The sequence below is a fragment of the Rhyacophila brunnea genome, unplaced genomic scaffold (assembly GCF_057557595.1).
Source record: "Rhyacophila brunnea isolate RB1 unplaced genomic scaffold, BYU_Rbru_1.0 scaffold_13, whole genome shotgun sequence".
NCBI lineage: Eukaryota > Metazoa > Arthropoda > Insecta > Trichoptera > Rhyacophilidae > Rhyacophila > Rhyacophila brunnea.
Genome location: NW_028232785.1, coordinates 17,169,748 through 17,186,509, shown reverse-complemented (window position 1 = coordinate 17,186,509; position 16,762 = coordinate 17,169,748). Strand labels below are relative to the sequence as shown.

The 16,762-nt window shown below is 34.2% G+C and overlaps 1 protein-coding gene across 3 annotated transcripts; it reads left to right on the top strand.

Moving 5' to 3' along the window:
• The first annotated feature begins 4,597 nt into the window (after positions 1-4,597).
• On the top strand, positions 4,598-16,637 carry LOC147076704 (uncharacterized). 3 transcript variants are annotated; one of them, XR_015069685.1, is made up of 4 exons: positions 4,598-4,852; positions 6,835-6,942; positions 8,437-9,869; positions 15,973-16,637. XR_015069685.1 is itself a non-coding variant. In XM_085941328.1 (4 exons), the coding sequence occupies exons 1-4, from the start codon at positions 4,694-4,696 to the stop codon at positions 16,059-16,061; spliced, it is 1,008 nt and encodes a 335-aa protein (XP_085797454.1). In that variant the 5' UTR covers positions 4,627-4,693; the 3' UTR covers positions 16,062-16,637. The 3 variants fall into 3 exon arrangements, 1 of the variants encoding a protein (XP_085797454.1); XR_015069686.1 differs by having other exon boundaries at positions 4,600-4,852; positions 8,437-9,676; XM_085941328.1 differs by having other exon boundaries at positions 4,627-4,852; positions 8,437-9,088.
• Positions 16,638-16,762: the final 125 nt, after the last annotated feature.

Sequence of the window (16,762 nt, the reverse complement as noted above, 5' to 3'; positions counted from 1 at the left end):
TTATAAGCTATGTCTTTGACCCTTCAAATGTGATAAACATCCTACAAATAATGATTGCTTTATAATAATTATTGACCTAAGAATAAGGTAGTATTTTTTTGAAATACACCATTTCTTTTGGCATTCCCCAGTAGTTAAACTACAACATACGGCCGTAGCCATACATTGACAAATTATAATTGAAGTAGGGAGTAAAATGATGTTAACGCGCGCGTTTGAACATGTACCTAACCGATTTTTTTTTAACGCTACTTCTTCACACTACTTAGGACAATTATTATTATAAAGAAATCATTATTCGTAGGATGTTTATCACACTTGAATGGTCAAAGAAATATCTTATAATAAGTGTCTTTAGAATTATCTTCAAATGTGATAATCTTGCCCATTTTTTTGAATAATAAAATGCCTAATTCCTATCAAATTTGTGATCAGAGAGATTATCAATATAATTTTTTATCATAAATATTTCACTATAATAATGTCGACATAAATTATACTAATGGTTTTATAAATGCGTTTAAAAATAATAAATGTAAAAAATCTTAACACCACTGCACATGCATGTACTGAAATATGTCTATATTCTAATACATTAGAGCGAGAGGTTTAAAAGAATACTATTTTATGTAATAAAAATACTTTATGCAGTCATCAAATGTTTAAAATAAATATAAAGGATAATAAGGCTTCAAAATTATATAAATCGATTATCTACAACGTTTAAGGAATGTCCAGGATCATGATTTGAAAATGCAATAAAAGCTCCATTTTGACTACGCTGAGCATGTCCACCCTTAAAATAATTATAAAACCCGACATGAATGTTTTTTGAACCTGTTATCTTTAAAATAAACATCACCTACAATATTCATTAATTCGACAGGTCACACCGACTTGTCTTAGGAAGAGCTATCTTCGCGATTTGTGTGGACAAATTTGGCACTGTTGGAATTTCCGGACATAATGTGAGGTCGCGTGGTGTGACAGTAGAAACAAGGCTTGTTGATTTTGTCTGCCGCCCAGAACAGTCGTGCTCCGTTTGGGTCTACCCAAATAATAGTAATCATGGACGACACCTAACGGAGCATAACGAAGCCGTCATGTCAAGAGTCTCTGATCGTCCCAATTATTGAGTATTTTAAAACTATTTAATTGATTCACCATTCTTGCTTTATTTCTTTTCAAACTTAGCCGCTTGTATTTAAAGTTAGTATTTCAAATTTCAGTATCGAGCTGCTTAATATCCATTTAATGTATTTTAAATTCTTGTCTTTGCGATAATATAGTTTCTGTCAAGTGTAAATCGCTCTTTTATTTTATTTGTTCCCATATTCCACATTGTTTAATATTATCTTTCACGGTCGTAAGATCGTGTGGCGCCCAGATTATTATGTTATTCTTAACCCTGGATTCCACGAGCCTTCAGCCATGCGAATCCCTTTCTTAATCATTAAATTCCAGTTATCAATTGCGAGATTTCTGAAGGAGTAGCGGAGTTCGGCTTGGAAAAGATCAGGTAACTCCACGGCCTGGTTCTATGTCTCATGCTCATGTTTGCTTATTTTACTACTTTATTAGAGATCCATTTATTTTGTAATTGTGACGTCAAAAATCACAATTACAAAATTGTATACATAAAAAAAATATTTATTCAACCAAGGGAAGGCTTTGATGTCAATGGAGAAGGTAATTTAAGGATGAATGAGGTGATAAAGGCAACAGTAGTTAAGATGGATTTAGCGTTTATTATCTTAATGCAGAGTTGGTACAGAGAGTTACAATGGTCGGAGTAAGATAACGGTATAGGTACATCGCGGTGAGCTAGGTTCTCAGACCTGTTATCTGTTATCTGCGATCTGTTTGATGATGATCGCATGGCAAGCACGAGAATCTGAGACGAATATCGAGAGCAAGTGACTGAGTCGAGTTATAGATCGTCTTCGTTATATTTATACACATGAAATATAATATACTTACATTATAACAGTCATTGTCGCGGTCTCTAGGTCTACCTTGCGGACGTTTTGTACCTCTTGGCTACCACTGGATACAGTACGAATACATTAAAAATTGTTATTGTATGCATATGTTTATAAAAACGGCAGTTGTTATCGAATGAAGATTTTTAACATGACAATTTCACATGACATGCTGATATAATATCTAATAACAAGTGAGGCATAATTTTTTGTACCACTACATATTTTTTTATTAATTTTATAATCATATTTTTAAATGATACAAATCATCGCCCAGCAATCAAATTCTTAAAATTAGATAAAAAGGTTTTTCAAACATTGGCACCGCGGTGTGAAATTGAGGCTATTTTTCATACAAGAAAACTTTACAGTAAGAAAATTGCATAAAATAATGTCTCTGTTATGATTTTATATTAATTATAGTACATAAATATTCAGAATATGATTTGACATACCCAAATACACAAATGACAGAATGCGCACAGGATACAAATGTAGCCGGCAGCGTCAAACTGACATATTTTTTTTTACAGTTAGCTTCACTGCGCATTGTTACGTTTATGCTCTGCGCGCATTCCCGCAGAGTTATTTTAAGCAATACGGGTGACGTTTCATACAGATTTGGTATAAATATGACCCATAATGTTGGAGGCTACATATGTAATCGGAATTGGCGTATGCCCGCTAAAGGGTTACTGAGTGTGCTGTCAGGTAAAAATGTTGGTCCTACACCGTGGAGATTTGTGTGATTTAGTCAAATTAAAATCATTTCAACTAGCTTACTAGTTAAATTCGTCTTAATTAAGTAGGATACCCGTAGCCTTATTGTTTAAAGCACATTAGTTTTTTGCTAGTAAGTAGCTATATAGATGACAATGATGCCAGTACAATGCCGGGTGAAGCTTCAAGCGGAAATATCCGAACCATTTATATCACTGAATGGCCTCAGGCAAGGTGACGCTCTGGCATACCTTCTTTTCAGTATTGCGCTAGATATGGAATGGTTGATGCACGTGGCAGCGGCACGATATTTACTAAGCCTGTGCAGTTGCTGGCGTAATTATACCGATGATATCGACATCATTGCCATATCAGATGAAAAAGGCATTCATAGCACTTACTAGAAGCCTCTGCCAAAAGAATGCGCTTACAAATAAACGAGGCAAAAACTAAATACATGCCTGTCTATGTCATACCACGAAAAGACACACCAAAGCTAGATATCGGTACATACAAGTTTGATACGGTGGACAGTTTCAATAAAAATAACTTTGGCCTGTTAAGATATAATAAGTTCCGCACACTATCTCGCCGAACTAAAAGCACTCTTTACAAGACACGTCTTGTAGACCCAGTGCTCACCTATGCATCGGAAATCTGGACATTAACTCTGCGAAATAAACGAGCCCTGAACATTTTTGAAAGAAAAATTCTCCGCCGTATACAATAATGGAACGATCAGGGACGGCACCAATTATTGGAGGAGAAGATTCGTCGTTGTTTTGTAAAAAGGGCGAATTAACCAAAATGCTACTTTACAGGAGGAGGATTTTTAACTTTTGACATTTATTAGTTTTTTACCTGTATATGATTATAAATATCCAACAAGTTTATAATAAAGCTTAGAAAGAATTCTGTCATTATAATAGGTATTATTATATAATATTTTAAAAGGCCTAATATGTCACATTTGCTTTTTATTTCGTAATTTTAATTAATTTAATTTTAGTCGATTATCGTTTTTAAGTACTTTCCTGTGGAGATAAAAATTCGCCGTTTTTACACAACAAAGCTAGTGGGGTACATATTGTATTTGCATTAAAATCTCGATTTCGCCAAAATGGTTGACTCGCCCTTTTTACAAAACAACGACGAATAATGCTGAGCTCTATGGGCTATACGAAGATTGCAGCGCAGTTCAATCAATTAAGATTGGGAGACTGCGATGGCTAGGTCATGTGCACCGTATGAATGACAATGAACCGGCAAGCAGAGTGATGGGCGTAGAAAAATAAGCAGGCCAAAGATTCGCTGGTTGGATGGAGCTGCCAATGACTGCCGTGTTCTAGGGGTACCAAATTGGAAAGCGGCCACACTGGATAGGGACATGTGGAGGGAGCTGTTGGAGGAGGCCAAGACCCGCACCGGGTTGTCGCACACCTGATGATGATAATGAGTATGCCCAAAATACTATAATTTTGAATAGGTATCGGAATAAATATGTAAAAAGTGCCTGCTAAAATTTTGATATTTTTGTTCGATAAATTGGTGCAAAGTACCTACTATATTTTTGCAATACCTATAAGAAGATTTGGAGAACTTGGAAAAAAACTGCTCGAAAAACGTAAAAAAAATCCTTGACTTTGGTTTAAAATGATATTTTCTTGAATTCTTCGGTAAGCATTGTTGGTGCGAAGAGGCACCTAAATAAAAAGGGTCTCGGAGTTTCTCTAATTCTCCGTTTTTTCCCTGAGAAACAAAAAACCTATACATTTTCAGCAGATGACAATGCGTACTATATTTTTTCCCCAAATACTATAATTTCGGAGGCTCTGTACTATATTTCCACTTTGCAAAGATGGCAACACTGATGCATTGTAATTCCAATGATAGCAACACTTGATTGCAGTCACTGTCACTTTTGAGTTGACTTTCACATATCCGTCCACAATTTGTCCGATAATCCTGTATTCATTCATTTATTTTTGAAAATGGACATTAAAATTGAACCAGAAGACATCGAATACGATACTCAAGCAACGCTCGGTGGTGTCTCTAAGTCATGTAACTCCCATCACAGCCCGAAAGGCCATACTTCACAATCGCCCGTCAAGCAAGAACACGTGGAGACAATTGGGTGCACTTTTGAGGTATTTAATTCTGCAATAATTTAAATATTTCTCTTTCTATCTAGTTTTACAGTGATTTGAATTCTGATTTTTTATGTTACAACGCCTACTGAATATATACACATTTGGTTTATTAATGAAATGCAGCAGCTATTCCTCGGATTGTAACCAACCAAACAGATAACAGATGGCCACAATGAAAAGACAATACAATCTAACTGGTGGCGCTTTTCGCAAGTAGACTGTAATTTTAAGGGTGATGTGGATTCCGCATCTAAGGGTGGGAGCGATTACAATGACCTTTATGAGGATTTATGATGGATCCGTGGTCTGGTTGTACTATCACTCGCGCGGTATTGTTTGTTTGGGTTACCCGGTGCGCGGCACTTTAAAGTACACTTATTTATGGATGATAATGTGAGGTTGATGAATGATGATGATTGGTGATGTGAAGTGTCAGGTATTCAGAAGATGGTCACACTATATCAAGCTGATGAACTACTTCTGAATCAGTCTGTATTATTGAGTCAGTCACTAAGCGACAGAAAGCTATTAAGAATAAACTAGAAAGCAAGGGGCCCTGGCACCCTCTAAACATGAAAAAAATCAGAATAATTTTAAACATTGAAATTGAAAGGCAATAAACTATACATTGGGCTTAGACAAATAAAAACTCGGCAAAAAAATGATTTGTTATTATTCTCCAGCACCTTTTTAGAAAAATTTCTTAGATTTTAATTTCTATCACAAAAATTTCGAAACACGGGTTTTTTTAGAAACCCAATCCCTAATGGAACTGTCAAAAACCACCCGAATTCCGGAGTGATGTAGGTCATGGCTGGGGAGGGCTGAGAGGGCTCTAGCCCGGGGGCCGGGCTATGGGGGGCCTGGCGTGTCGGGTTAACCAGATAAATGAGATAAACACACATCATAAATTAGCTTTAATAGTAAAAAAAGCGATATTATACTTGATGACCATAAACATTTTAAATTATATAATTGTACAATATATTTTATGATTCTTATGTGTCGATATTCGACAGGTCCATTATTAAAATAGATGTATTAAAAATCGCCAATAATTCACTATACGATTTGAAAAACGTTAATGTAGTGTTTCACACCGCCTTTAATCTTAAAGACCGATAAACGAGAAATCAGACTGTGTTGTGTTGATTAGGTTTGTGTATAAGTTAAATGCAATAATACTTTTTTGTCCATTTTCAATTAATACTCGTATTTTGAAAGCTCAATAAAAAACGAAAAATCGACGATAAAGATTCGGTGAAAACAACGACTACATCCACTACAGTCGGTGGTGATGTAAATCAAAAGAACATTTTTTTTCAGTGGAATTCGGCATAAATAGTGTAGCTCTCTAGACCAAGCGTGTAGCACAGCCGATATTATTTGAGTACTGTTTTAGCATACTAAGCGCACATGTCCAGCATGATCGCTGTTAGTCACTTCCAATCCGCCAGTCGGTGATGACACGCTCAACGGTTACCGCCACTATGCCTCCAATTATAAAAAAACTAAGAGAAACTGTAAAAATATACCGACGTGTGTTGTGAAAATATGTAAAAATAATTATATGAAGAAGATAAAGAGCCTATGTGACTAATTTATATTCTCCTCCTTGGGCCCCTCCCAATATTAAATCCTGAGTGCGCCACTTAGAAACCCGCACGCGTCCGCTGTGTCGATCTAACTGAATGTTTTTTTGCATTTGCGCTCGAATTATGACCGTAACTCCGCACTTACCTGGTTTTGTGACAACACTAAGGAGTTTTGTGGTGGGTGGGGAAATAAGGAATACATGTGAATAAATATGGCTCAACCACTTACAATCGTAAATAATAGGTATATCAAATTAACGTATATACCTATAGTTTAGTTGAGAGAGCCTTCCATATACTATTATTTTGTTGTATGGGATACTTTTCACAAAATTATCAATTTATTTTTGTTGATTTTTATTTTCAAATGATTTTGTTTTGTAGGTTAACATCAAACCTGAAATAACTGAAACATCTGAAGTCGATTTCTCATGTGGACTAACTTACAATGACGACTGCCATATACCAATAACTGAAAACGTTTCACATGCTGTAAGTGTATTTCCCCGCATATATTTACGTTTTTAACTTTGTGTTTCGGACACAATCGGCGATGTCCCGCGGGGGTAGGCAGTTCATGCATTTGTTAGGGGCGGCAAATCAAGGAAAAAATACAATATGCGAATAATCCAGTGGCTTCGTTAGAAACCACGTACCGATACCTAGCTTAGCTTAAAAATTACCGACGCACACGAAATTGTGACAAAATAGTTTTACTATTATTCTATCGATGAGTATTGTTGTATGTATGTGAGGACCAAATGTCGTTGTTTAACGCGTGCATGCTACTTGTGCTCCTGTATGGCTGTGAGACATGGCATCTTACTAACCTTCAAGAGTCTCGTCTTTTGAGCTTTGAAAATCGATGTCTCCTCTGAATCTTAGGGATACATTGGTACAACCACGTTACAAACAACCGAGTTCGTGAGGAGACACAACAACCTACTGTGATTGAGGTTATCACGAAGAGATGCTTTACGTTTAGAGATGCTTGACTCACACACAAATTGAAAAACAATATGTATACTTGCCAGACTCAGTATCAGGAGACCCACGGCGTGATAGTTCAACGCTTAAGCCGCGCGGCCACCGTGGGTGTTCTGGATGGGCACTATAACTATATAATAATTGTAAGGTTATAAATCGTGACCGACCATTCTCATATTTCATCTTAGATGCATCTTTATTTTTCTCTGATTTTATTTTACTTAATGCTCTTCTGCCAGATTCAAAACTTCTTTTAAATGTTACTTTGTTATCTCTACAAATGCATAACGTGATTCAATTACTTGATCTCATCTTAGTCGAATTAAGATGTTTGACCGTAGTAGATTTTTGGGGTTCCACCGTGTGTCCTTCTTCCTTCTTTACACTACATTTTCATCATAAAATGTATCATCTCTTGATAATGGCCTCTGCAACGAGCCCGTCGAGTAAGGAAGGAAATAGGACACACGGTGGAAACACAAAAATCCACTACGATAAAAAAACAACCGTGAAAGCCTCAAACATTATAATGACGAGGGTAAACTGACAGAAAGCATTAACTCATTAAAACAAGTTCTGAGATAACCGCAAAAAGGACATTTTTTTTTTCAAAGCGTTCTCCCACGCAGACTTTTTTATGATTTAAAAACATTATTTCTACATTATAAAGGCAAACACAATATTATACGACATGTTACAAGTCATGTTTTTTGTATCCGCAGAATGCATTAGGTCATTATCATGCTTTCTATCATAATAAAAAAATAACAGTATGATTTAATAATGTTTCTTTTTTCTCAGCATTATAATATCCTATGCCTTTGTGCGTTTTACCAGGACGTAGAGCGTAAAATTGTATATATTTTGGCATTTTAAACAGAAAAACAGCAAAAACTGAAATAATGCATTCTGTCAGTATACCCTCGATAAGATGTTTGATTATTATATGAAATACTAGATTTACAATTATCTAAATTTAACCCAATTATTATTTTACAGATGAATAACGAGCAATGTGTCTCACGACATCAGAGTACCGATTGGAATTCATCGGCTAGCAACACTCACACTTCACACATTACACTGATTGAAAAGTGTAACATTCAAAACGACACCCTGAAACCATTTGAATCAACATCTGGCAAGACTCAAGACGACACTATACGGTTTTTCGAAATAAATTTAGACAAGCAAATAGTTAAACAAGAAATCGCAACTTACAATTTACCAAAAGAAGTTCAAATTAAGTTGAAAAAAGTAAAACATTTCCCAAGAAACTTTATTTGCAGTTATTGTAGCGATGTATTTGGTTCCGTCCAAGTGTTAAATTCTCACAAATTTGTTCACAGTGTCGCAATTCCCGATCAATCTAATCTAAAAGTCTCCGATGATAATAGTCATATCTGTAATATGTGTTCCTTTAAATGTAATTCAACCAGCCAATTAAAATTACATCAAAAAATGTGTCATGTAGATAAAACCCAAGAGGATTATCATACATGTAACGAATGTTCTTATAAATGTATTTCAAAGAGTAAAATGAGAATACATCAAATGATACATAGCGGTGAAAAACCATTTCAATGTGATGTATGCCCTTATAAAAGCTCGACCAACAGTCAACTCACCGCACATAAACTTATCCATACAGGTGATAAACCACACGCATGCGATTTATGCTCGTATAAATGCACGATTAAAAGTAGTCTTGCCAGACATAAACTTATCCATACAAATGAAAGATTATTCATATGTGATATATGCCCGTATAAATGTTCCTCTAAGAGTAATCTACGCAGACATAATTTTACCCACAGTGGTGTCAAGCTTTTTGAATGTGATGAATGCCAATTTAAATGCTCGACAAGTAGTTATCTTTCTACACATAAACTTATTCACACCGATGCAGAGCCATATAAGTGTGATGTGTGCTCATTTAAATGCTTGTTTAAAACTAATCTTGTAACACATAAACTTATCCATACAGGAGACAGACCGTATAAATGCAATGTATGTCCGTATAAATGCTTGACCAACGGTACTCTCAAACAACATAAACTTATTCACACAGGTGAAAAACCGTATAAATGTGATTTATGCACGTACAGATGCTCGTTTAGAAGCAATCTAATCGTTCATAAATTTACCCATACGGGTGAAAAGCCATTTGGATGTGATATGTGCTCATTTAAAGGCACGACAAAAACTGGTCTCCGTCGACATCAAAGTACGCATACAGGTGAAAAACTATTTGAATGTGAAGTGTGCTCATATAAATGCTCGAATAAACAAAGTCTCGACAAACACAAACATACCCACACGGACCAACAATCACATCAATGCGATGTGTGTAACTTCTCAGGTAGAACTGATCAAATTCTAAAACTACATCAATCAATCCATTCTGGTGACAAAACTACGAATTAGCTAATGTAAGTGCAGTTACATCGCTTAAACAAAGCGAAATATCAACCCATTTCATACAATTATTTCTTTTACTGTCATAATTGCCTGTGAAATTTACCTATAAAATGATTTTGTGGAAAGTTTTAAAATTGTTTAAATATTCACGAGAAAAATTAAAAGCTTGATTTTGAAGTATACAACTTAATACTAAGATGCATTTCTGCAAAGAGTTGTTCAGAAGATGATATATTTGTGTGTGTTAAGCGTCAATTACATTGAGCTACTTTACTAGCTGTTAGTTGGCGAATTTACAATCTGCCTGTAAATTCGCCCAGTGTCATCATCGAACAAGCTAACAAGCAGATTTTAAACAATCTACCGAGAAAAGTTGAAAGCCTGTCAACTTTACACGGTACACGGCGTGTGGGCCTACTGCGTCTGCGCAGTAGTGCGTAGTAGCGACCTCCCGGTAAAAAACGAACTACGTTCTGTCAAAATAGTCGCTAGCTTGTTGGCTTTTCAGTGAATGGAAAGTTTTATGTGTCATCACAATCGCAGTAGCTGAATCGCCCGCTTTTAAATTCGCCAACAAACAGCTCGTAAAGTAGCTCAATGTAATTGACGCTTTATCAATGTAGATTATCGGCTCTTAAAATAGCGAGATCTCTTTACGAAGCGATATTATTTAAGTAGAATTGATAACCCAATAAGGCCCATTTAAATAACTTTATATCACTAAATTTAAAAAAAATTGCATACTTTATCTTCCATCGTATCTGCACAGCCAATGTATGTGTCTCGGGACAAACCGGAGTCATCATAGTAACATTTTATCATAATAATTTAACAAAAACTTTTATTGGCATTGCTCATCCGACATTCTTCGTCATGTTTGCAAAATATTGAATTGAAGAATATTTAGCCAGGTAATTTAAACTATGAATTCTGCCATTCCGTCTGATGTTAGGTTACGATTTTAAGTCGCAACCCAGATACACGTTAAAGATTATTTTCGCGACTCAAAACAAGACTAATATAATATACAAGTAAGAATTTTATCAATAACCTATTTGAATGTTTGAAAAAAGAAAACGTTCGCTTTGAATAAGGTTTAACGGCCCACATGCTCAGCGTAGGTCGAAATGGAAATTTTATGCTAGTTTAAAAGCATTATCCTGGACATTCCTTAAACGTTGTAGATAATCTATTTACAAAATTTTGAAGCCTTATTATCCTTTATATTTATTTTGAACATTTTATGACTGCATAAAGTATTTTTATTACATAAAATAGTATTCTTTTAAACCTCTCGCTCTAATGTTTTAGAATATAGTCATATTTCAGTACATGCATGTGCAGTGGTGTTAAGATTTTTTACGTTTATTAATTTTTAAACGCATTTACAAAACCATTAGTAAAATTAATGTTAACATTATATAGTGACATATTTACGATAAAAAATATATTTTATAATCTTTGTGAAAACAAATTTGACAAGAATTAGGCATTTTATTATTCAAAAAATGGGCACGATTAACACATTTGAAGATAATTCTGAAGATACGGATAATAAGCTATGTCTTTGAACATTCAAATGTGATAAACATGCTATGAATAATGATTGCTTTATAATAATTATTGACCTAAGAATAAGTTAGTATTTTTTGAAATACGCCATTTTCATTGACATTTCCCAGTGGCTAAGCCACATGTTCAAACACGCGCGTTTACATGATCTTACTCCCTACTTCATTTATAGTTTGTCAATTTATGGCTACGGCAGTATGTTGTTGCTTAACCACTGGGAAATGCCAATTGAAATGGCATATTTCAAAAAAATACTACCTTATTCTTAGGTCAATAATTATTATTATAAAGCAAACATTATTCGTATGATGTTTATCACATTTGAATGGTCAAACACATAGCTTATAATCAGTATCGTCAAATTTGGGATCACAAAGATTAAAAAATATATTTATTTTCGTAAATATGTCACTATATAATGTTAATATTAATTTTACTAATGGTTTTGTAAATGCGTTGAAAAATTAATAAATCTAAAAAATATTTACACCACTGTAAATGGATATACCTGAATATTACTATATTTTAAAACATTGGAGCAAGAGGATACAAGTATACGCACCCAAAGAAATAGCGAAAGAAGAAGAAAATGATACTTTGTATACAAATGTAAACAACGCTAGTAACCAAGCACACAAAACTTTTATAATAATGGGCGACCTAAATGCAAAAATAGGCCAACCCAGACAAGACGAATACTTAGCTACGACATCAAACGGGTATGAAGAAAGAAACCAGAGAGGGCAGAAATTAACACTTTGGAGGAGGCCTTCACCCGAAGAGGGGTTCTTACAAACTAATAACATACCATTGTTCAATTACAAACATTATCTTATAGTATTATATACAAAAAAAAAAAAAAATCTTAATATATATTTTGTATTAAGTATACAAAAAATATCAAAAAAAAAAAAAAAAAATAATTAATATTATATAAACTAGAAAATAAGTAGATAATACAACCATAGATAGATATATATATATAATAGATATATTCATAGGTTATATATATTATATTCATTAGATATAGTCATTTAACTGTCTTTTACTTCTGTTTGTAAGAAATAAAAAGGCTTTTTACTAATGGTTTTGTAAATGTGTTTAAAAATTAATAAATCTAAAAAATATTAACACCACTGCACATGGATGTACCGACATATTACTATATTTTAAAACATTAGAGCGAGAGGTTTAAAAGAATACTATTTTATGTAATAAAAATACTTTATGCAGTCATCAAATGTTTAAAATAAATATATAGGATAATAAGGCTATAAAATGATTAAAATAGATTATCTACAACGTTTAATGAATGTCCAGGATCATGCTTTGAAAATAGCATACAAGCTCTATTTTTAGAATAAGGTTAAGTCTTAAATTACTTACTGTTCAATTGTTGCACGTGTAATAAAGGGGATTGTTAACTACGTAAGCACTTCTAACCTCGAATATGGACGTATGTTTTTCAGTAATTGTAAAATTATAAATTAGATTTTTGTAGTTGACAATTTTCGAACATATCTCCAACAGTCTAAAAGCAAAAGGTATAGTTTTTTTTTTAATTTTTTATAATAGGTAATAATTAAAGAGAGTGGCCATTGTTCGGCAAAATGAAGCCGGTTTTATCGCATATAACCCACAGAAGAATCTCAATTAATCTCATTATTATTAACGTAACTATGAAACGTTATACCACCATGTAGCTTCTCAGTATGGCTCCCAAATTTAAACACATTACTAAATTAACTAAAAATAATTGCCACTAACTTTATATTAAAATTTAACACAAAAATAATAAATTTCAGCAAGACGTCCTCGCCGTTTTTAAATTAATGTAATCATTCAAATCAATATTTACCGATGATGTTTACATAAAATATTTAATTCAGCCGTAGAAATTCTATAGTCTAATGCATATTGCGGAGATATAAGCGTGTCTTGGTACCGACTAGGGAATCCAATCCCGAGCCAAAATTCCGATCCCGGGATTTCGGGATTACAATTTGACAATCCCGGGATCCCGGGATTGACATTTTTTTCCATTGTTAATATAAAATTTTTATATTTACAAATAACATTGATAAAATCGGTCAAAAATAAATCTAGTATAATTTATACTATTTAAGACATTTATTGTTAATATTGTATACGTTCAATCTTGGACGTACATAAGTTTAATGGAGTAAATAATATTGTAATATAAATAATAATGTGAATTTAATATGAGATTGCTGTTTCTGATAGTAAAGACATAATGAATGGATTAGCGAAATTTAAAATAGTGAAGCAAATAATCATGGCGTACTTATGGCCTTTCCGCTTCATAAATCTAATTAGTCAGCCAAATATGAAACTGCCGTAAAACGTATGATATCATGGTGGAATTACTTTTTTTAAAGTGCGAAGCATTGTTTTGTTCCAATCTTTCTCAGTATTAATAATTTATGTGAAAAAAATAAAATGAATCGGCAACCTACACATGGGTATAAATCAAACTTCATTCAAACTCAGTTTATTTCTAATGTAGTTATTTTTTATTAAAAGTATTTTTTCTGTTTTATTTTCGCTTTTATTTTATTTTTCATAAAAATTGATAAAAAAATCAATCCCGAAATCCCGGGATTAGGTTTATCAATCCCGGGATTCATAGTTATCAAAAATAGCTCGGGATCCCTAGTACCGACATATCGATTATCGATTAAAGTGCGAAGCATTGTTTTGTTCCAATCTTTCTCAGTATTAATAATTTATGTGAAAAAAATAAAATGAATCGGCAACCTACACATGGGTATAAATCAAACTTCATTCAAACTCAGTTTATTTCTAATGTAGTTATTTTTTATTAAAAGTATTTTTTCTGTTATATTTTCGCTTTTATTTTATTTTCCATAAAAATTGATAAAAAAATCAATCCCGAAATCCCGGGATTAGGTTTATCAATCCCGGGATTCATAGTTATCAAAAATAGCTCGGGATCCCTAGTACCGACATATCGATTATTTTAATTCACTAGCTTTACTTGAAAAGTATTTATGTTAAATCAATTCATATTTAAATGTCACAATGGCAGATGCCCACTCAGCCAAAAGCCTAATACGAATGAATATTCTCATTTTATTCTCTTTTAATGTACAATTATTGTATCTAGGTTTGTATTCAATATTTTGATTATATATATATATATACACTCATCATCATCAGCCGGGGTCAATCCACTGCTGAATGAAGGCCTCCCCAAGCTTCTTCCAACTCTCTCGGTCCTGTATCGTTCGCTGCCACCTATTTCCGCCGAACTTTATCAGTTCGTCAATCCAGCGGCTTTTAGGGCGACCCTGTGGCTGTTTCGTGTCCCTTGGGTACCATTGGATGACGGCATTTGTCCAGCGGCCGTCCTTTCGGCGAGCAATGTGCCCCGCCCATCTACATTTCAGCTGTTTGGCAACGTCTATTACATCGCGTAATCCTGTCTGCATCCTAACCTATTCGTTTGTCTTACGGTCCTTTCGCTAACTTAAAATAAAAGCCGATTCGAAACAACATTTGACATATCTATGTAACACCGTTTAAGTGTATAAAACCATCGTGCGTACTTTAGTTACAGATAAAAGCTTACAATAATTTACAATTTGCATAGGTGTCGATAGGGTAATCATAAAAAAATCACTGGCGATTCAAAATAGTATTAGGTATACCTAGCTACAGTATAATATCTAAGGTTCTTCAGCTGACCAAATCATCGACATTGTAACACATTGCACAAGAATATATTTTAATTATTTACAAGTAGAATTTAGCTGTACCTACACTTTAATTAGGTAATACTTATATTACTTAATAAGACTCGGTGCAATATTATTTCGGCGGTAGATTCGATTTCGATCGCTCAATTATTATCACAGCCGAAATACAATTTAATGTTGACCTATGAGCAAACGTATATTTTCACGTCTGTCAATCTACCTACTCATTAATTGGCCTTTGTGGCAACCAGGTCGGACGGCTTGATGGGCCAGACAGCTGGATGGACCGACTGGATTTTTTTTCCCTCTCGGAGCATATTCCCAGCCATTCCGAGATGATGAGGTTTGCAACCGGTTTTTCTTCACTATAAAAAGGACAGAACAAAGTTTTGTATTATTGTGTAGATACCTAATTGGAATGTGTAATGTTTAAAAGCACACCGAGAAGTATTAAACATGGATTTTAGTAGGCGAAATTAAGATTATAGTGTTTCCAAAACGTGAATAAATGACGGGGAATCGCCTACTGTTCCTACGAGTACATAACTTAATTCAAACATAAATATTATGTTAAAACACGTGGGTTGCAATAAAGTTAGGAAAAGAAATAAGATAATCTCCGTATTAAAATAGTTTGGGGAAAAAACGCTAGGTAGGTAGGAACTTATGTATTATTGAAATAAATGCTTTGATTGTGTGTCTCATGTTATAATTAAAACAAAAACATATTACATAAAATGCATATTTTCTAGAACAATATTGTTTATTTTTCTATAAATATCTTTTATTTCACAAAAAATAGGTAGTGATACCAAAAACAACCCCTCGCGAAGAGACGTCGCCGACCCCATATCAGGAACCTTACATAAAACAACGACTACCGTCTCGTGAAATCACTATATGCCCAGCAAGTTTGCAACCCCTGATGAAAGTTTACCAGCTCTGCCTCACAAACAATATGGCAAAAGCAATCTTTTCGAAGGTCGAGCCCCAGGTACAGAGCATACCTACCGGTTAGTTGCCGGTCGAGCAAACCAAAGAAACAGAAGTTTTGTAGGCTCGCTCCGCTTACAGTTTGTTAATTTCCCCTTCGCCCTTCACCAGAATCTTCCTCCAAGGGTTGTGCTGAGTTTTGTGAAAACAAGCAGTTAGCAGATCCCATCCCTACAGCGAAAAGACGGACCGATTTGGTTTCTAAGTCACGGGTCAAATCTACCGAAATAAAATGAAACGAAAGAGTGATACAGTGTAATTCCAATTAAAGTGAACCGATCCATCAACGATATAGCGTAACCCCAATTAATGTTAATCCGCCCATCAGTGACATGTGACAAGTGTAACTATAATAATCGCCCATCCCTTATGTTTAATTATCTAATCTTTATAATATACCCGTAAAATCAATGCTTGTGTAACTGCAACGTTTCGAATAAATAAACCCAACTCTGCGCGGAGCGTTATCAAATTAAATAATTGTGTTCTTACTATGCCTTTGCCTAATATTATGTGACATCAAAACATATAAACACACAATGCGTAACACGAATCCTTGATGCCTCTCTCTGATCCCCAAAATACCAGACTTCACTCAT